General features: G+C 36.1%; 1 protein-coding gene across 3 annotated transcripts in view; it reads left to right on the forward strand.

Annotated features, from left to right (window-relative positions):
- DENND1B (DENN domain containing 1B) overlaps positions 1–22938 on the forward strand; it is a 250682-nt gene that overhangs the window by 59056 nt on the left and 168688 nt on the right. For all 3 annotated transcript variants that reach the window (XM_082833223.1, XM_082833224.1, XM_082833225.1), the window contains exon 3: positions 4152–4195. In XM_082833223.1, coding sequence (XP_082689349.1) covers positions 4152–4195 — 44 coding nt within the window. The remainder of the gene's footprint in view (positions 1–4151; positions 4196–22938) is intronic.

Here is a 22938-nt window from a genome sequence, read left to right on the forward strand (position 1 = left end):
TGCCACAACTACTGAAGCTGGCACGCCTAGAGCCTGTGTTCCGCAGCAGGATAGGCCACCTCAGTGATGAGTAGCCCGCGCACCGCAAGGAAGAGTAGCCCCCACTCGCCACAACTAGAGAAAACCCGCGCGCAGCAATGAAGACCCAATGCAGCCAAAAATAAATAAATAGATAACTTTATTAAAAAAATAAAGACATGCTCCTCATTGCATTGGCTTCAGTTTCCTCATTTGTAAAATTCTGATTCTACAATGTAGGTGAATAAGCACTGAAGCTATAATCAAGCAAAACACTAATAGTATATATTCTGCCTTTTCAAAGGTATATAGTCTCTGAACTGTGGTTTTACAAATGCATAATTTTAAATATATTCATCTGTGAATTCCACAGAGTTAAGTAAATATTATTCATTTGTGTAAATTAAAGTTTTTCCTGCATGAAAAAGTGTAGTTGAATCAGTAATATTTTAAGTTATTTTAATTTTTGGTTTTAGTTACAGGCCAGAAAATGTGAAAGGTCTGGTTGCAAAGGAAAATAAAATATTACTAAATTTATCTCACTTTACATTAAAAAAAAAAAGCCTCAGGAATTTGGAATACTTGTGATGGTGATGCACAAATAATACATTAAATACTCTCCTTCCAAATTTACTGATTTAATAAAAATTTGTATATTTTTCTCACTACACTGTAACATTCTTTTATTAAAATAAGAGATTAACTATATTTATGTAAAAATCAAGTTACATGTTCTTCCTTTCATGTTTATTTGGTTTCTGGATTGTTGGTGGCAAAGTTCCTCTTTAAGATGTGGAGTCTCCTCTGAGTTACGGGTGGACACTGGACAGAAGAGAAACACAGTGTGTCCCAGTCACCGCAGGCAGCGGTGACTCCTACCAGCAGTTCCCATCCTTTCACCCATAAAATCAGCATAAAATCGACCTAGCTTTGCCAGGTCAGATCTTGCATCTGGAAAGTAATCCCCAGGGAACAGAAAATTCCGTCATTGTGCATAAATTTGAAAATTGGACTATTATCATTTTTTTCAGAGCTCTTTTGTTTCTTCCTCTGCAGTCCTTGTGAAGAGTTGCTGCCAACATGTGTCAGATACGGGGTAAACCTAACCACACAGGCAGTAACTAAGTTAATCCATTTCAGATACGGATTGCACATGATTATAATACATTTTTGGGTGCTGAAGTGTAACACGCATTTAATGAAAAGAAGAGAAAGTGGGTATTTTCCACTATGTGACTAAACCGATATTTGCTGTTTTCATGTATTCACTTGTTCATCCTCTGTGAAAGAACAGACCAGACGGGACAGAAAAAACTGCGTAGCCTAAGGGATGAAGAAAAGTGAGGGAGGAAGACGTCATTAGGTAAATGCTGCAAACAGCAGGGCAAAGTGTTAGGGCTGTCCAACAAGACACTTATCCTGGCTTTAAGGTGTAAGTGTAAGGAATCTGTCATATTTTCTCAAATGGCAACTGTAAAATTGAGGTTGTTTAAAAGGGATATTTAAAATATTCACATTGAAACTCTCTAACTCCATTATTTATAAGAAGGGACTATTCCACATTTCTGCATGATGACTTGTTTATAGGGCCATTAGTTATTGTGTTAATTTATCAAGATAATAACTTTTGTTTAATATTTCATGAAGAATCCATCATACATTTTTGTTTTATGAGATGCAAATCTTAATAACTACTGTTTTGGTAAAACTGCCACATAAACACACACACATACATATATGTACATACGTGGGCACATATATATGTTTTCCAACATAATTTCTACAGGACGTTAATGTTTCGGTATTTTTAGGTGATCTATACATGTCACAGTCATTTTAGAAATGTACACATTTTGTTTTACATGAAGGCATAATCATTTAATGTTAGCTCCATAAATTAGTAATGCATTATTCTTATATAAGATGTTTTAAATGATTTTTATGTAGAAACTTTTTATTCCTTAGTAAAAAGGTTAATTGTAGAAAGTATGCGTCCTTTTTTTTTAAGTTAAAATATTTGAAAAAAATTTTTTTGAGCCTAATAAGTAATACAGCAGGAGAAGCCGCCTCATGCTCAAAATGTTGCTGGTAATTACTGAGTTTTGAGATTAAATACTTGAAATTATGCATCCTTGGACTGTATTTTTTAAAAAGCAATATGGTATAGTGGAAATAAGGGGATTGAGCCGTAATTTTTTACTGACTGGGTACATAAAGTGGTATTTTTGATATTTTGATCCTGTCTTGTCGGTTGTGCTTGTTACTTATATTGGGCTTTCGAAGGCTTTTTCGGAAGTAATATTATCCTTTGTACAGTACCCTTTTAAAGCACATTTGCAGTATTCAGAAGTATGTTATTGACAGAATTAAAAGATACGTATGCAACCAAAATATTTTTTAGTGTTAATTAAAAAGACTTCTTTTTATTATGCTAAGTAGAAGAGAAATAGTGTGAAGAAATAACGAAAATGAAAACCAGTGCGAAAATTTAAAAAACAACATTGATTTTTATATATGAATAACTGGATATAATATATTAGAAAAAATATCTATGAAATACCCCAAAAATGTCAATTGTATTTTAAACAAGCTTGATGCCTTATGCCTACCAACTTATCTATTGTTTTGAAAGCTGATTTATGGTGTTGCAAATATAGGATTTCAAAAGTGAACCTTGATATAAAACAAACATTATTACTGTGTTTATACACTTTTATTGAGGATTTTATTTTCTTTTTCATTTTTTAAATTGAAGTATAGTCGATGTACAATAAATAAATGTAAGTTACAGGTATACAGCATAGTGATTCACAATTTTTAAAGGTTATATTCCATTTATAGTTACTACAAAATACTGGCTATATTCCATGTGTTGTACGATACATCCTTGTAGCTTATTTATTTTGTACATAATAGTTTGTACCTCTTAATCCCCTATTTTGCCCCTCCCCTTCCTTCTCCCCACTGGTAACTACTCATTTGTTCTCCACATCTGTGAGTCTGTTTCTTTTTTGTTATATTCACTAGTTTGTTTTATTTTTTTAGATTCCACATATAAGGGATATCATACAGTACTTGTCTTTCTCTGACTTGTTTCGCTTAGCATAATACCCTCCAAGTCCTTCCATGTTGTTGCAAATGACAAAATTTCATTCCTTTTTTATGGCTGAGTAGTATTCCATTGTGTGTGTGTGTGTGTGTGTGTGTGTGTGTGTGTGTGTGTGTGTGTGTGTGTACACACATACATACCGCATCTTCTTTATCCATTCATCTGTCAGTGGACACTTAGGTTGCTTCCATATCTTGGTAATTGTAAATAATGCTGCTGTGAACATTGGGGTTCATGTATCTTTTTGAATTAGTGTTTACATTTTTTTTCAGATATACATCCAGGAGTGGAATTGCTGGATCATATGGTAGTTCTTCTACTTTTAGTTTTTTGAGGAACCTCCATACTGTTTTCCACAGTGGCTGCACCAATTTACACTCCCATCAATAGTGTAGGAGGGCTCCCTTTTCTCCGCATCCTTGCCAACATTTGCTATTTGTGTTCTTTTTGATGATGGCCATTCTGACAGGTGTGAGGTGATATCTCATTGTGGTTTTAGTTTGCATTTCTCTGATGATAATGATGTTGAGCATCTTTTCATGGGCCTGTTCACCATATGCATGTCCTCTTTGGAAAAATGTCTTTTAGGATTTTAAATGGAAATTTAAGATGTTGTATTTTAGTCTAGTTTCTGAGGGCTGTAATATAATTGATTACATATTTACCACATTTATATTTTTCTTTTCAAATTAAAACCAGTATATTAAGTGGAGTCAAATCTGAAAATTTATATTTCAGAATCTTAAAATCTAAGGTATATAAGTAAAACATGAGTTGCTAAAAGAAATAATATTTTTAATAATCTGACCAAGTTATTCGTTTTATTATTCCTGTTCTAAAGGTCATTAAAACCCTTAAACTATCAAAATATTTAATTTTGAACCTCATCAACTGTAAATATTTAAAGAAAAAATTTAAAATTATTAGAAAAAGTAGCTTTGACAATTTTAAGAGTATTTGAACAAGATTGTTGCTATAAATGTGTTATTTTCTCTGTTTAATGCTCTGTGTCAATTATTTACAGATCCGGAGGTATTGTGGAAGTTCCCAGAGGACTTTGCAGACCAGGTTGGAACCACATAATTTTTAAAAAACATTTAAAATTGGAGAATTAATTATTATTACTACTGTTACTACTACTACTATGACTACTACATATGAATTGATTTAAGTATTTTCTCTTGATCAACTCTGAGAATAAAAAGCCATGTGTGCAGAATACATGGAAAATGTTTTGAAGTTACCAGGTAGATGCGTGATGAAGAGGCTCTTTCGTGAAGCTATTAGGAAGTGAATGTTTACAGTTTCAGCATGTTTTTATACTCTTTTAATGTGTCTGTGGAATATATATTTGGAAACAAACATTTCCCCATCAGAAAACTTGATGATGTGGTACTTTGAGGGATACCCTTCTGTAAGTAAGACAGTAAGAAGTAGTAACTGCTATAACTAAGAGGTCACTTCTACCCTGGTTACAGTAATGTTCGAATCATGGACATATATAAGTTGAATTGACATTATTTTCTTATTTTAAAATAATTCTTATCTATGGCTTTTGTTTTCTTAAAATGGGAGACTTGGAAATGAATTTACTGCATTTGTATTTTAATTATAATATTCTCTAGTTCCTTAAGTATTTTGTATAGCCAAAACTATGAATTATTTTGACATAATGTATGTAAATTTTTAAAATCTTTATGATTTTTATATGGATTTATCATTTTGAAGTGAATTATATGGTTAACCGTACAAATTTAAATTTTTATATAAACAAGTACTACTGGAAATCTGATGAGCAGGTTCCTTTTTTCATCTACAAAGAAATGGGGTAAAACAGTCTTGTCACTTAAAATTATAACACTACAAGCTTAACCATCAGTTAAGTTCACAGGTATGATTCTCATAATTTACCAAAATAAAAGCTGATAAAAGTATTCATTTTAAAGCAGTTCATTCAGAGATATACAGACACATGTGATTTTGATGTGGAAGAATAATTTTCTACATGTGAAAATCAGTATAGAAGATTAGGAAATGTCACTGAAAAAGTGAGTTAAATGAGCATGTTAAATACTAATTAGATCTAGTGCAGTCCTTGACTGTTCTTTCACATAAAAAGAGAGCATGTACTCTTAATTTGTTTTTAGCCCCTTGGAGAAAGAATAGATTTATAAGTATCTTAAGTATATAAAATAAGTCCCCACAGTGAAGACATGATTTGTACATATGAAGCTTAATTGGGTTTGTTTCCCAGTAATGGGAAGTTAGGTTAGACACTTGTTGACTAATGTTACTGTTTTGAAATACCAATACTATTCCTCTCTTGGTCTTTCTAGTTCTCTCTGGTCTAACCTCCTGTCCAGATTCATTTTTCTTTTCTTTTCTAACTTCTACCTCTTAAACTGCCCCTGAGAATTCCTAGGGTATCTGAAGGCTCCTAACTTTGGGTTCACATAAGGGTGATAGTGTACTTGTCGAGTTCAGCTACAGTAAATTTTTCAGAGAGACCAGCAATTGCTGTTCCTCTTTGTGACAGATAAAACTGGTGCTAGGAATGTTTTAGCTGTTGCTTTGTTTCCCAGATTTGTGAGGTCAGTGGAACATTAATAAGCCCTCACATACTAAGTAAAACATAAAAGCATTTGACCATGTACTGGTGATGAGCATTCGTAACCCCCAGGATTCCAGGGCATGCAGTTCTTACAGACTTTTTGAAGGTTAGAGCTGAAAGGAGCTTTAGATACCATTTTGTCTTACTACTTCAGTTTATATTTAAAGAAACAAAACTTCATACGGGAATCCAGCCAAGGGCCTTGAAGAATGGTTTTGCTATATGCTTTTTGGTGAATATTCTGCGTACTACAGATGACACAAGTGCCCTGTGTGTATTTCTCATCCTTCTTATCTTTTACTGCTTTCCTATACTAATTGTCTACTTCTTCCTAAACAGCCTGTTCACTGGATCTGAGACTGCTTCAGTAAGAGTAATTCTTAATCTCTCCTTATTTAGCTCTTAACATGTACTAGGCACTATGCTAGGTGCTTATGTGCACAACTGATTTTATCTTCAAATTCTCCCAGTACTGCTAGGAGATAGTATCAGCCCTGAAACTGAGACTTAAGTAAGAAACTTGCCTGATAACACACTGCTTAGAAGAGGCAGAGCTAGCTGAGACTTGAGGGCAAGTTGGTGTAACTCAGAAGCATGTGTTATTATCAAGGAAGCTGTATTATTCCTTCTGCTTGGAATGCTGACCCAAACCCTACTCACTTATTTTAGTTCTTTTAGAAAAAGTTTATTAGAAGTTTTCCCCCCAGTATCTTTATAATTTGAAAGCAGTGTGTTGTTTAATCCAAAGAAATGATACCAATCTGTTTAGTCCTTTAGTTGTACCACATACAGCTCTTGGTCCATCATAGGCATTGGCTTATTATATACTTCTTTGCATGTGTTTTCCTTCTTTTGGCAATAGAAGAACCAATGGGACAACCCAAATCACATTTCAGGAGTTGTAATTAATTTTTGTTGTTGTTTTTTGTACAGTGGAGAATTTTGTGTAGGAGAGTAGGAGATGAAACTATAAGCATAAACTGGGCTGGGTCTTGGCAACAATGAAGGGCCTTGCTGAAGAGTTGGTCCTTCCAATGAACTTAAGGAGAGTGTGATATAACAAGATAAGTCTGTTAGGAATATTGATTTGGAAGAGATTTCAGTATGGATTGGTTGTGGGAGAAACTGGAGGCAAGGAAGTGAGTTGGCTTTGCAGTAGTGCCGCTGAGGAGCAGGAAGGACCTGAAAGAGTTGGTTACATTAGGAATGAAGTAGAGGATGAGTGTGTTAACCTGAAACAAATAGACTGCCAGACGTTTCTACGGCAAAGGTAGGCTTATTCGGGATCAGCAGAGAATTGCAGCTCGGGGTCTGCAACCATGGCGAGCCAGGTGCAAGTTCCTGCGTGATGAGGGAAGGAGAACCTTTTATCCAGGAGAGAGGAAGTCAGGAGAGCTGTGTAAACAAAGAGGCCGTGGCTTTTCATTGGCTGAGTCCTTGCAGGAAAGAACAGTATTTCTTCTTCCTGTTGGGTTCCACCATGGTCACAGGGTGTGAGAGCTCCCCCTTCTGGTCACCCCAGTCTATTTAATTCAGGTTTTTGTTTATTAATTTTTTACAAGTGTAAAGGGGGGAAAGAGAGACTGCGTGCAAAGGTGTTTTGGGGAGCATGGGGTGGAGAAGAGTAGTGAAGAGAGAATGAGTTTCTTTTTGGCACTTTGAGAAATCTTGAATTATCTTCCATGCAAGTGATGGGAGGGGACTTTGGGGATTTAGGAAAAATGGAGGGTTTGCAACCTTCGGAAATAGAAAGGTGTGAATGAATTTGAGGATTTACAGACTGATTTAGTTGATGTCAGATTTATGTTTTGCAAATACATTGAGAGCTGTGGCTGAGAAGATTAATGCAGAACAAATCTTCCCATCCATGCTGCTGATAATTGCAACATCTCCTATTACCTTTGTGAGTTCACCACTTCTGTATAAAATGAGTAATTTTGTTTCTTTTTGCTGCTGTCAGGCTAAGCTCTCCATTGTTCTTACATTCCTGTTGCTCACATTTACACTTAATAGCTTGACGCTGTTTTTCACAATACTTGACTTTTCCCCGGTACTTTCTGCTTGTTATTTCATGGTTCACTTTTCTGTAGGTGTGCTGCTTTCATGAACCATCGGCCTCTTAGGGCCACAGCTAGTCTGTATTTCTTGAGCGAGAGGAGTCAGGCTTTGGGAGCAAACTATACCTTTAGAGAGTGGTCAGAACTAAAATAAATGCTGGGGGCATTTTTGCGTTTGAATCACGGCTCTATATTTACAGATTGCACGAAGTGTTGCTTTCGGCAGGGGTTTTCTCTCTCTTAGTTCCTCACCTGCAAAATAGGGCTGACGTTGCTACTCTGACAAAAGTTAGGGTAGGAATGACGTCTATGAAGCATAGTGAGTGCCTGGCACATAGAAAGCACTCCATAAATGTGAGCCGATAGTTCTGTTGTTACATTGTAATGCCACGAACGTTTATTAATTTATGATGAGGAATAGATAAAACTGTTTTATGTAGAGTATTGTTTTTATAGTTTGATAACAAGTTGGAGAATTTCACTGCTTTATAGATCTCCAGAAACATGTATAATTTTATAGTGTCAGGGAAGAAGAAATTTTCCTCTACCCTTCTAAGTCCTTCTGGCTGGCTTAAGAATTACATTGACATGAAACAGATTAACAGGAGAAGAATCAAACAAAAGGTTAATAACTTGTACACGTGGGAGAGACCCAGGGAGACTAGTAAGCAGCCAGAATGGCAGAAACCCTCCCCTTAAATACCATCTTCAGCTAAAGACAAAAGAGGATGTTGGGGGTCGTGGTTTGGGACCTTAAAGGGGAGGAAAGCAATTCACATGGAGAGGGAGAAGCAAATGTTTGGTAAACACGTGTTTGCTGGGTCAGGCAGGGACAGGGGGGCACAGAGTGGACTCTGATCTCTCTAGTCTAGTTCACCCACCACACCTGGCCCATATTCTTTGCAGGTATCTCTGGTGACGGGTCTATTCTGGGAACAGGCCCTCTCTCTAAATTCTTTTAGGCAGTTACCGGGGAGGGAATAAGAAAAACTTCCCGAGTCTTGGTTTCTTAAAAATAATCAGCCTGAATAAATCTTCTGCCAGAGACACACTTTGTGGTGACAAATATTGCTCCCCGATGGTAGCATGAGAGACATCTTCAGGATGGCTCCCAGCAGAAGTCATAGGACCATGGAGCCATCCTCTGCTAGTAATGGCCAACACACAGAAATCATTAGGTCCGTCTGCTTGGTTTCTAGATAGGAAAAGTAAGATGATGAGGCGCTGACCCCAGGTCATACTTCTTGTTTACCTTTAACTCTTCACTCTTGCAGTATTTTTCCTGCTTTCACACAAACTGCAGGCCTTTCATGATTCTGGGCCATTTCTTATGTCTCAGATGCCGTTTTCCATTTCTCTGATGTGCTTCCTTTGTAATACAACTTAGATGCTTTACCTGCTGTGATATATTGAAGCATTCCTCTTTTTGTGTTCCATAGGCATTTTTTGCGTTTTGGGGTTTACTGCGTTACCTGACGTGGAGGAGTTGTTCTTGTGCATCTTATTTCAGGGGATGCTCCAACTTAAGCTTCTTTCTCAAGCCATGGACTTTTATATATTTATTTTTGACTTCTGTGTCCCCCACTCAGCTGCTGTACTCAATCTGTCATCAAATCTTATTGCTTGTGCCTCTTTTATGTCTTGTAAATCTGTCCATTTCTCTTTACTTCTAGGGTCCTTTCCTTAATTCACATCCTCCTAACTCTCCTTTTCACCTCTATCTTTGTTCCTATTTAATGTATTCTCCACAGTGTAGCTAGAATGATCTGTAAGACAAATGATCTCACTAAAGGGAAAATACTGCTACTGACATCACTACTGTCACTGGTTCCTTACTGCGTGCTAGGCAGTTTTCTAACTACTTTACCTGTAGTAGCCCAATTAATCCTTATAGTACCCTTATAAGCCTAAGGGGCTACTGTAATTCCCATTTTACCGATGAAGAAACAGAACTGCAGAGTACTTAATTGATATAGCAGGAGTCACACAGCAATAAGTAGCAGAGCCATTATTCCAAGCCGGTGTGACCCCAGAGCCTGCTGTACTAAATGCTTATTGAACTCAGTTCTCCCCACTGACACCTTCAAGATGAAGTCCAGCCTTCTTACCATGATCAAGCCCCTTGTTCAAGGCCTTTGTTTATATCTTTAGCCTCATATTTCTGTCTCCCTTTCCCGTTGTCTAATACAAAAGTGGTCTGCATTTCATAGCCAACAACAGTTTCCCTTATGTACTCACCATCCATTTACCTTCTCCCTTTGAACATGGGAGTCCTTCAGCCTGAAATGCTAGTCTCCTCCTTGCTCTCCCCTTTGCTTGTCTTTCTGGTCTCAGCTCGGAGGTCATATCTTCTGAGAAGCCCTTTGTTTGTCATGGGTCTGGATTGGATGTACCTCATTGGAGTTCCCTCAGCATTTTATGTTTCCCATGTTATGGCTCTGAGATCTGTCATCTCTTTACTTTCTATTTACCCCATTAGACCAACGATCTCTGAGACTAGTATTAAAGAATAATTTTTAAAAGAAAATAAAATCGTGACTCCTACACAAATTGAAGATTTTATTTGGTAGAAGTGTTTTACTTTTTTAACTCGTTAACTGGCAAGGGCATCAGTAAATGCTATAACCTATTCAAAGAAGAGTTCAAAGTATCACGATTATATAGGTAAATCAGGAATATTGTAATATATTTTCAGTGACTTTTTTACATGGGGGGTGAGGGAGGAGGGGCATCAGCTTTCCCTCCATCGGACGTGTCTGTGGACAAATATCATTTGCGATGCTGTCATTTATCTGCAACTTACAGGATTATAGAATAGCTTAGACAGTGAAAAATGCAGGGCCCTGAAAAGAAGATGTCAGACGATGGCTTGTTTTTCATTGAAGACAGCCAGTAACCTTCGGTCCATTTCAAGTTTTACAATTTTTCCCTGCAGTCTTCCTTTTTATCCGGCAAGCATAATAATATCAAACAAAGATTATTCTAGATAACAAGTCCCATTAGGTTTGGCCTGATTATTTACATAGGCAGGACAGGAGTGTTAATTTAGCCTATAAGCCTCCATGAATTTACATATCCAGGGCCATGCAGTGTAGAACAATTACTATATCTACAAAATCAGCTTCTTTCTGGAAGTTTTTATAAGGAATTTCAGATTAGACTTTTAAAAGCGTCTGTTTCTAGATAATCCCAAAGCTAGGAAACCAAGTCCAAGAAAATATCTTTCCCAGATTTTATGTGTACTATCTGTAATATTCGTAAATTCCTCTCAAGCTTAACAAATTTGCTAAGGTTCCTGGGCCGTGAGGAAGGGACCTTCTTTAACACTGTCAGGCAGGCATTAGGCCAGGTTTCCTGGGAGGGCTTTGTAGGCTCCCTAAGTATAGTTAACCTTTATTCCTTCCAAGTGCCTTGACATGGCTGATTAAACAAGCATGTTTCTCCAAAAGGACACTTTAAGTAAGGTCTTGGTTGTTAGTCAGTTTTTCCACTTATATCCTGGTAAAGTGAATGACAGATTTTTATTAAACTTATGCAAATAATAATATTGCAATGAAAAGTAAAGGGACTTAGTAAGAGTTTCTGAATTCTGGGAGGGAAGGAATCAGTGAGAACTAGATGTAATTTAAAAATTATATTTCAGTTTACAGGAGCAGGGTTTACAGAATTATTGTGGGTTACAGACAGCTTAGGAAGAGAGGAAAGGGCTTCCTTATATGTCCAGAAAATAGAGCATTAAAACAGCATCAATATTTCAGACAATAAGATTTCCATTAGTTTATCCAACACAGTGCAGTAAATTATTGTTCTGCTGGACCTTGGCTTAGCAGTTTCATGAAACTTTCTGCTTCTTGACTAAAAGCGTCTTGGAAATCCTGACTCAGTCCAGTGGAATGGCCTGAACGTTGTCTCAGTGATGTCAGTTCAGAGACCTGTACCCAAGCGTCTGTTCTTTGAAGTGTCAGGAGTTTGAAGTACCTGATACAACCCCTTTCCACAAAGCTCTGAGGCTGACCTTCTTTGTTGAAAACAAACTGTGGCCTCTAGCTTATGGCAGTCCTCAGGGTATCAGAAACAGAAGTAAACTGTCTGTAGATGACAGAGACTTAATGGATATGGTTAATTTATTAATGATTATTTTCAAGTTTGAAATGTCTACTGAGGGTTCATAATAAAAATAAAATATGGAAAAGGAAATTTGTTTCCGTTGTATGAAAAATGAAGGTAATAAAGCCATTCAAAAAAAGTTTTAGACAAAACGTGTGTAAGACCAACAAGTAAGCCTGTTTTCGAAGGAGCCAGTTCAGGTTATGCCTGATTTATGAAAATGGGTGAACAAAATTTATGGAGGAAAGATCTTGAGATATAACATACAAGAATCCTGAGGCATAATATGGCAAGAGTATACCCAGAATATCAAGTGAAGAGATTCATTGTATCTGGAGTAGGGCCTAGATGAATATATTTTTGTAAAACTTCAAGGGTAAGTCTAAGGTGCATATCCAGTTCTGAACCACTGACTTAGAAGATACAAAGAATTTAAAATAAAGAACTAAGGTTGCGACCAAGTGGAATTTTAAATAATAACTGAAATTATAACTGGCAATATTATACTATTGTTGCCTAATATTATCAGGCAAAGCACTGTCAGTAGTCTGATAGTATAGGAAAATTCAGCAGAACTATTTCGTAAGAGTTTGACTCTTGTTTTCCTGGAGAGTAAAACATATTCTGGAGACCAGGGGCATTGGCATGTCTCTGGAAACTTCCCATAAAGCATGTGATTTCTGAAATATTCATATTCATAAAATTTACATGTACAAATTTAACCTAGGGCAGGATAAGCACCTCTTCTGATTTGCCAGCTTTTTGTGTAATAATAATAATAGTTATATCAGACAACTCTCATGATAATAATATATCAAACAAACCAAATTACTTCTAGCATCTCATTTTATAAGGCAAGAGTACACATTCCTGTGATTTTCAGGGAATCTCTAGGAAATCTCCAAGATAGTTTTAGTTATAAAACATACCCTGAAAGGTTTTGATTTTTTTTCTGCATTCAGAATCTGAGTTTGGGAAGGCAAAATTTAAAGAGTTGTTAGAAGGTTTGGCTGTTTGATTAAGATGGGGTCCATAGGTGCCTAAGAAGCAACACTTGATTATCTGTTTAATCAAAGTGATAGGGCTTCCCTGGTGGTGCAGTGGTTGAGAGTCCGCCTGCCAATGCAGGGGACACGGGTTCGTGCCCCGGTCCAGGAGGATCCCACATGCCGCGGAGCGGCTGGGCCCGTGAGCCATGGCCGCTGAGCCTGCGCGTCCAGAGCCTGTGCTCCGCAACGGGAGAGGCCGCAACAGTGAGAGGCCTGTGTACCGCAAAAAAAAAAATCACAGTGACAATAAAATATTTAAGAGTAAATATAGACGGTAACACAATTGAATAGTTCTTTCGTAAATGAGGAACTTTTGTACCTCCCCACTCTGCCCGAATAATAGAAGACATAGTAAAATCAGTATCAAGGACAGAGAATTATTCTGTTAAGACACAGAGTTCTGGCTATCTCAGAGGTACACGGAGGTGAGGATAACTTTTCATGTTGCAGGCGAAAGCGTTAATCAGGAATCCAAGGAAGCAAGCCCATCAAAACTGAGTGAACTTTAAAAATTCTTACAGCTTCTTTTCAGTCAGGTATTACCAAACATTTTAAGTTTTATCCATTGTGCTCTGTCATAGTCAAGAACAAACTGACACTTAGAGACATATCTCAGAGATCTGCAAGGTCAAACTAATTTCATTATCATCACCATCATAATTGTGTCATTTGTGTTAACATGTAGTGCATCCATGATTGCTATCTTCAAATGAATTCATGTATCTTTTAAAAATTTATCAGTTTTAATTTCTAATACACTACATTTCAATACTTATTACATAAACACTAGCTCTTCACCATCCTCAGCAAGTCCCAAGTATATAGAGGTAAAAAACAAAAAAAGCCCAAGAATTGCTGTTTTAGGATAAAACTATTCTTTGAAAAAACAAAACAAAACACACAGTTGTATTTATCTGATACTGTTGTTCCTAGTGTAGTCTTAACCACTCGTATTAATCATAACTTTTAACATAAATAACTAACTTCTGTTTCACAGAAAAAACAAAAAACACTTGGGGGACAGATAACTGAGCACCTTGTGTCCTGCACAAGCATTTTACAAGACTACCAGACATGGTACCCATCATACCACTTTCTAACACCACACACCTCCCGATTAGATCTCTGTATAGTGGCCAAAATGAACAAGTTTATTAAAATGAGCCAAAAGTGTAGGATTTTCACAGCACACAAAAATAAAAAGTATATAGACTTAAATATGCTTAGTAATCAGTGTTTTTAGTATTCTATCTTAGAAATTATCTAGGTTCATAATATATATAATGTATCATATAATGTATAATACAATGAGTATACATTGACTAACTCAATATCAGTTCAATATTTTGGTTACCTAAAGGTTTTCAGAATTACGTTTTAGCAGATACATTACAAAATATAGTTACTGTTGAAATAAAGCTTACCAGAATAACGATACAGTTTGGTTGAGTAGAAATTTACACCTTTTTTAACCTTAAACAGTATGCCATTTGTTCATCAAACCTGTATACATTTAGGAAAAACAACCCCAAATAGAATGAATGTATGCTTATATTGTACTTAATATTGATACATCAGAGAAGTCCCAGCTATATTTATTAAACTAAATGGATAGAACTAGGTGTTTGCTAAGGATTTTCCTTAATTATGTGAATTTGAATTCACCAAGAATTTTTTTGAAGTCTAGCCCATCTGAAGTATTAGAAATTCAGTTTCCTTATTTTATAGGACTTTTAGGAATAATCAGTTTATGCTCATTTCTCTCTATAAGCCAATCAGAATAGCGCTCCTTTAATTTAGTTAAAATTTTTGTAAAGGACTTTGTTTTTCAGAGCAGCTTAAGGTTCACAACAAAACTGAGAGGAAGGTACAGTGATTTCCCATTTACCCCGCCCCACGTTTGCATAGCCTCCTGCGTTATCAGCATCACTTACCAGATGGTGCGCTCTTGACCAAGGATGAGCCTACACTGATACATAATGACCCAAAGTCCGTAGTCTGCCTTAGGGTTCACTCTTGCTGTTGTACAGTCTGTGGGTTTAGACAAACGTATAACGACATGTATCCATCACTATAATATCATATGGGTATTTTCACCGCCCTAAACATGCTCTGTGCTCCACCTAGTTATTCCTCCCTGCCGTCCCCAGCCCTAGCAACCACTTATCTTTTTATTTTCTCCATAGTTTTGTCTTTTCCAGAATATCATACAGAGAAACCATACAGTATGTAGCCTTTTCAGATTGGCTTCTTTCACTTAGTAATATGCATTTAAGGTTCCTTAAAGTTCCTCCATGTCTTTTTATGGCTTCGTAGCTTATTTCTTTTTAGTGCTGACAAATATTCCATTGTCGTAAGTACCACAGTTTATCCATGTTCCTACTGAAGCACATCTTGATTGCCTCCAAGTTTTGGCAAATATGAATAAAGCTGCTATAAATATCCATGTGCAGGAGTTTAATTTGTGACTTTATAATCTAGTTTATTGATACTCTCTGGAGATAGAGCACCATTTCACACCAACTCAGTAAGAGCAAAGGCGTTTCTGAATTATAGACATAGAGACTCACAGACACCAACAATTTTGATCATATTTTTAGGTATACTTTACATAGTGAACAGATAATATAGATAGGTAGGAAGCTGAAAGATACATTGTTAAAAGCAATGCTATATTTTACAAGGCCTTTTTAGTTACGTTTTTGGTTGTTACTTTTATGATATCAGAGGTGAAAATTTTGCCAAATATTGAACAAGTTTACTTAACCTAGGCAATTAGCATGTGCCTAAAGCTGCCTTAAAAATACTCATAGAATACTTTTTTTGCAAGGTACTGGTCTGGCAACATAAGGCTGTAAACAGAAAGACGTGTGGTCCTTGCCTTCCAGGAGTCTTATTATTGGGGAGGAAGATTGGTTTGGGAATCAGAAGTGAACTAATATTCCGTTTCTACTTCTAACTTGAATGTACGACTTCAAGGAAATCATTTTTACTCTCTGAGGTTCAATTTTCTCCTCTGTAAATGGAGACACAGGTTGCTTATTGTTTTTACAATACTTGGTTCTACGTATAATTCCAGCAGAAGGCCGGGTGTAATATGTGCCATGAAAGTTACTCACAATGCAGTGTAGACGTTCTGGGAAGGAAGACCTCACACATTTAAACAGGCTAAGAGGGAAGTAGTAAGTTTAGACTAATTGTGCTGGTGATGGCAGTATTTAGTGTATTTTGGTAGTTTCTAGGATTAAAAGGCTTGAGGAGGGAAGACCATGTTTATATAGAATAGCAAGAAGCCACTTTGAAAAGGAGATTGAAGACAGAAGCTAGAACTAATTTCTGTAGCAAGAAGTGACAGAGATGGCAAGATGACAAATACTACCTGAACACACACCGTGCATTATTTTTTTCTAATACTAGATAAATAAAGATAAATATAAGAAGTTGTCAGCTCAGAAGGACCTCGTAGTCCAGTAGGGGAGACAAAATTATTCATAATATACTCTCTGTTCTGTAATACTAACGGACAGGTTGTAACGGTGGTTCCCACAAGATTGCCTCACAGCTGCAAGCGGAGGGTTTAGCTCTGGACGGCAGTGGTGAGGTGTGCCTCCCTCTTTAAGATAAGCAGAAAGAAGGAAGACTGATGGCAGGGGCTTATTGATAAAAGACAGTATTCTGGGAGGACTCAGTTTCAGGGTTGTTGAAAGTACCTTTGTTCCTTAAATCGTCTTGATTGTCATTCTTATGCTGGCGTGACTTGAGAGAAAGGGGTAATGGGATGTGAGAGGAAAGTTTATCCTGGATATTCCGCCTAGGTCCTACTACATTATTGTCTCTTGCTTCCCCAAGAATTGTTGTCGGTTGGTACATGCAGAACAATGGCAGTGCAGTTGGTGTACTTGAAGGGTGTGAATCTTCATTCATTACTTCTGGGACTGAGAGTTATCAGAGGCCAGCAATAGAGAAAGTGGTTTACAGGTCTCTAAGTGGGCGTTGGAACGATATTTGGGAAGAGAACGTAGTTGTGGCATTGGGTGCATGTTTACAGTTCTCTAAGTGGGCGCTGGAAGGATATTTGGGAAGAGAATGTAGTTGTGGCATTGGGTGCATGTTTACACGTCTCTAAGCGGGCGCTCGAAGGATATTTGGGAAGAGAATGTAGGTGTGGCATTGGGTGCATGTTTTACTTGCATTTTGATATCCACGTGGCGACGCTGGTGTTTGGCAGGTGTGCGTGGAAGGGGATCTTTAAGCCTTGTTCCTGGACCACTGAGTGTATTCTTGGAGTTGGTCCTCTTTTAGGGTAAGAGTGGAGGATACTGTCATATATATAGTTAGGGTAACTGATTGTGACACCCTATTGTATTAGAAGCGCAGAATGATGAAATTATTTTGTGATTTGGAATTGATGTGGAATGATAGCTAAAGACATTAGAATTTTATTTCTTGCATTAAATAAAAGACTTTTTTTTTTGGATAGTATAAATTGGAGTTTGAATTCTGTCAGTTATATGCTTGGCTCCATCAAACTACAGGGTAGGCATTCAGCAAATGAGAGGGCGTGGTCAGATTCCCTTCATGCCCTGCCCTGGCTTTTCCTAGATCCTGTTTCTTTTTTTGGTGGCATTTCTGTTTTTACTGCCCATTTTTCTTCTCCTTTTTTTTTTTTTTTTTTTTTTGTGGTCGAGTTCTACTTATTCTTAGACCTTAGCTTGAAAATTAATCCTTCTTTGAAGGTTTTCCTGACCTCCCAGGCAACCTGTCTGTACTTCTGTGTAGCCTCTTGCATTTACCTCTATATTTTACAGTTTTATTTTCATTCTTTCTTTTTTCAGATGTCTCTATCTCCCCTACTCTGTATGTATCTCCTTATTTTTCAGTCACCACATCTAGCACAGTGGCTCATACATAATAGGGTCTGAATAAATGTGTTTTGAATTACTAGTTGAATAGATAAAAGGAAGTTGAGTAAACTCGTTATAGATTATTTTAACCTTCTTGGAAAAATAGGAGCAAGATAACCTTCTAAGCAGAATAGATATGAGGGTGTGGAATATTAAATTTTGAAAGATTTCACACTGGTGTTATGACACATATAATAGGGATTCATCAAACTGTGAATGAAAAGATGCGGCTCAGTGGAGGGGTCAGGCAACATGAAGGTTTAGTAGGTCCACCACTGTTCGTTCATGACGAGCACCTGCCTGTGTGTACCATCTCTCTTTCTCACATTTCTGTTGAAGGTTAAAAAAAATTAAAAATCAATATATATTGACACACTAGTATGGCTCTCATGCTAGATAACTAAAAAACACCCTTGGTAATGCATTGAGAAACGTTCACATATTACATAATTATTTTAAATTACAATAATAAAAATTCCATTAATTAAGTAAATCTTGGTGGAAACTAATTAAGAAAACTTGGTGGAATTCAACAGTTTGAATTACAGTTCTGAGCGAATAGTAGTAAGAAACTATGTAATATACAGTAATAAAAGAACATTTTAAATCTTACCCTTCAGCTGTATCTTTGTAGGTCTTTTGTAATTGCAGGTAACTTGCTAGTTAGCTGATTCCAAAACAAATAAACTCATCAGCACTGTATACAGTTTTCATGTTCAGCAGTATCTGGTAGTTGGTCTGCATGGTTTAGGAAGAATGCCTGTTCTTTATTTAAAAAAATGTTTTATACATCCATCATTTCCAAAATGTATTTCTTTTAATAATTTTAAAGGGATTTGATCGCAATAAATAAAGTCTTTCATGATTTGAAATTGTGGTAGATTGATAGCTGGACATTTTATAATTATGCTTCTTGCATCAAGCATAAAATCTAAATTATTTGGGAATAATTTATTAAATTTGAATACTTTCAAAATAAATATTTAAACAATTACAGATATTTTTAAAAACTGGATTTCTTTTTTTGCTTGTTTGGATTTGATTCTGTCATTTTATACTACCAGTTGATTATATCAGGCACAGAAAAAAAATTTAATTGCATTCTATACCAACTATTGTTTTTCCAAATGGAAAGAACAGATTGTCTTGAACCAGTTTTTTATATGTGATGGTTAATTTTTATTTTACTACCACTATGAATATTTCCGTTATATATGAACATGTATTTTTGATTTCTTAATTTTTAATGAAATTAAATCTTATAAAGAGAGATGATGGCTAATTTAAGAGAATTATAATCATATCAAGACTGTATACTTTGTTTCATATTCCATTTTATCAGTGATTTATCTTAATAACCCTAAAATATAAATTATTTCTTATAATTTGCTGTGTAGATACACATAGTGTTATCTGTTTTGCACATTCCTGTGTCAAAAAAAAAGAATCATAATAAAACATAAGTGGCAAGCATGTGGGAAAGTGCTTAAAATTAGGTCCAAGATCATCACCATAATTATATCTTTCTGTCTTTCTTCACGTAGGCAAGATTTGTTTCCTTTGTAAATGCAGTGCTAGAAAGCTCAAGGCAAAATGTGATCATGTTCTTATTTTACCTGCATGCTTGTCTTATATTTTCTACTGTTAAAATTTAAAAGTTTTATTGCAAACAGGGAAACTAATTTGGAAAAACATAGTGAGAAATTTTGCTTTAGAGCTGAGGTATTTATTGGAATACAGAACTGTGTAATCTAGCAAACTCCTATTGAAAAGAATATTTTTGCATACATTTTAGATAACAAAATTTGAAAGCTCCTGAAAAAAATGACCTTATTTTTCTGCTGAAGGGTGAACAGGTTTTACTTTAATGAGCTCTTAGAGGTGAGGGGTTTTATACTTATTTTTATAGCAGTGAAATTATTATATTCTAACTATGCAAATAATTTAGACCAATCCTGGAAGGTCTGGCATTACTCAACAACCTATAGAAATTAAGTAATAATAGATGATGCAGATTGAAAAAGATAAATGTGGTTTCACAAGAACTTACTTTGTATTGAGCAGTAAACGTTTGATAAAAGTCACTTTGGAATTTAGCTCTATAGCGGGTTCTGAATCTTTGAGACAAAGCGTTAGGAAATAATTTTTTTCAAAATGATGTAGCATAGGCTGATGAATCAGAAGCCATTCTCCTGAAATCAGGAGAAAAAAGTTAAATTTAATATAGGGGCATGAAAGTCTCTCTACCAGTTCAAAATGTTACATTTCACATTTTTCTTTATTTTTAGCTTAAAAAGAAGTTAAAATTAATTAACTGTGAAACAAAGGATGGAAGCAAAAGTAGCATGTTTTCAGATGTTACTTGGTGGAGAAATTAAAATCCTTCAAATTGACATAAAGTCAATATTAATTTACATGGAGTATGTTACTTTGAAATAATCTTAATCATTATAACTTTATAGTGCTTTAAAAAATGCCTTTCAGGGAAATTTCTTTTTTAGGAATAGGTATAAGTTGAGTGAAACTTGTAGGTTATAAGAATCAGTAGCTAACAATAAATTGCTACCTTACCTTTTTATTTTGCTATTTCCATTTTCTCTCCCCTCTCAGTACATTATTAATAGATAAGCCCTATTAAAGTAATATTGCCAGGTTGTTTACTAGTGTTTAAAATTTAAGCCTGAAATACAGTTACGGAGAATAAGTAGATATGAAAGCAATTCACAATTAAAATTTTGAAATTTAAAAAATATCCTCTGTTAGTTGAAAATGTTGAACTTGATCAACATATGGTACCAGCTAGCCTCATCCCCACCCGTTCTTTTGTTATCTTGTTATTGTTATAAGGCTTAATGACAGTTGTAAGCCATAGTTCTGGATATGGGGGTTAGTCCACCCTGGGGAGAAGAGGAGGAAACAGCAGTGTGGATTATGGAAATATGGATTGATCTAAAAAGAGACCCCTTGTAAAAGAATGGGACTCAAAGGAAAGCTAGGAAAAACTGAAGAAAAGATGATGGAATATGATGTGAAAATGATCATTTGAAATCTTTCCTTTCATTCCCAGCTGCTGTGTTTTGGAGAAACGGAATGCATTTGTATGTTAAGGGAGATGCCAGATGAATAGTATTATTTATTAGATATATTTTCATTTTGAGTGAGATAAATTATGTGCATTTTAATAGACTTTGCATATGTTAGACTTTTTAAATCTTAAAGACAATGTTAGGTATGATATTTCATAGAAATATTTCAAGTAGTGTACAATGTTTGATTAATGTTTGGCCTTTAAATAGACCTAATTTCAAAAATTAACTTCATGGTTGTTATATATTAAGTATTTTAACTAAATGTGATGGTGAATATTATATTTAAAATATGAATTATTTTTTTGTTACCTTTATAACTTAGCTGTTCAAATATATAGTTACATGTTTATTCATATGTGTTTTTCTAGACAAGTGATAACATTGCGGCTTGTCTTGGTAAGCTAGTACTAAGAGATAACATACATCTTTATCCTTAGCCTCTTTGATCAGAAGTGACAACAATGCAGTCTAGTGGTCATTTTTGCGAATGCAGACACAGAGTCCATGTGGTTTTAACTAGTTTGTGATGTGTTTGTAAACAATGAAAGAAAGACTGTTGCCTTGATTCTGAAGTTTGGGAAAAGTTAGATTGGCAAAGAGTTAGCTTAAAAGCATAGAAATAAGGCGTTTGGGAGGAGGTTTTGAGGGAGGATGTTTCCAGTTTTGGACGTGCCAGGTAAGCTGGTAGGGATGTCTCCTAAGTAGTAGGACGCCTCTGGCTGGACGCCGCCGGCTGGGGTTCAGGAGAGGAGTATGATGTGGCTTCACACAGCTGTTGAGTAGCTGAACTGGGTTCTGACCCTCACCTTCTGGCTGGAGAATCCAGGCTTTACCCGTGCTGTGTAGCAGTGAGACTGGATTTCCCACGGAGAGGTGAGGGCTGCAGACGGAACCCTGGGAACACCAATGGAGAAGGCGCCATGAAATAGCCTGGGGGCAAGGAGGAGAGCTGGATGAAGTGGGCACAGACGTCTGGGGAGGGTGCTCGGGAGCGGAAGCCTTGGCTTCCTCGGTCAAGGGGCAGGTCACTGTCAGCCTTTGATCCCACATGTCTCATCCCTGGTAGGCGTGGAATAAACATGTGCTAAATGAATAAAGTGTTACACATTGCAGAAGTCAAACATGATAAAGACTGGAAAAACGGCTATTAAATGTAAAAACTAGCGATCACTGATGACTCTAAGCTGAGAAGACTCACCACCAAGCAGTGATAGACTTACATCGTTCTTGCAGGAAAATCTTCAGTGAGAGGAAGAACTATTTTAGTCTACTTTTTAGCTGACCAAAGGTTGCCTCTACTTTATAGAATTTACCTTAGTCTGCTTTTACAAGTAAGTCACTCCTGGTTTTTATATATACTCCTTATATTCCATATATTCCAATACAGTAATATATTGTAAAGAATAAATAGACGGCATTAGATCATTTATTCAAGAGAACTACCAATCCTTAACTGAGAAAATTTATCAAATAACTCTCGCTCTGTGTGTGTGTGTGTGTGTGTGTGTGTGTGTGTGTGTGTGTGTGTAGTTTCTGGTTTATTGAGTAAAATAAAGAGACTCTTTATTGTAAAGACAAGAGACTCAGCACATTGTGTGTTCTCTTTAAGGTCATTTATGCCGAAGTGGACTAGACTAGGAATGATCAAAACTCATTGCTATTTGGTGAGGCTTGTTTGGTGGCTTTCTCTGTGTGAAAAGAACCAGTGTTCACAGTTGAATTTCTCATAGAAAGAGTTCTGCATTACAAGAACTAAGACCAAGATTGGCACCTTTTCTTAAAAACCTCAGCAAGAGGCCAAAGATTACATCAGCAGGGAGTGTGAACTAAATTTTTATTCCAAGAGGTAGATGTTCTATAATGGGTGGAGCAGAATAAGTTTGCAAAATAATAGCTCACAATATTTCTATTTAGAATCTCAAGAAGCAAATCATGCAAAAAACAAAAAGACCACTTGTGACTTCAAATTTAATTGTAATTTGACATATTAAAAA

This window comes from Leucopleurus acutus, assembly GCF_964270905.1.
Source record: "Leucopleurus acutus genome assembly, chromosome: 2".
NCBI lineage: Eukaryota > Metazoa > Chordata > Mammalia > Artiodactyla > Delphinidae > Leucopleurus > Leucopleurus acutus.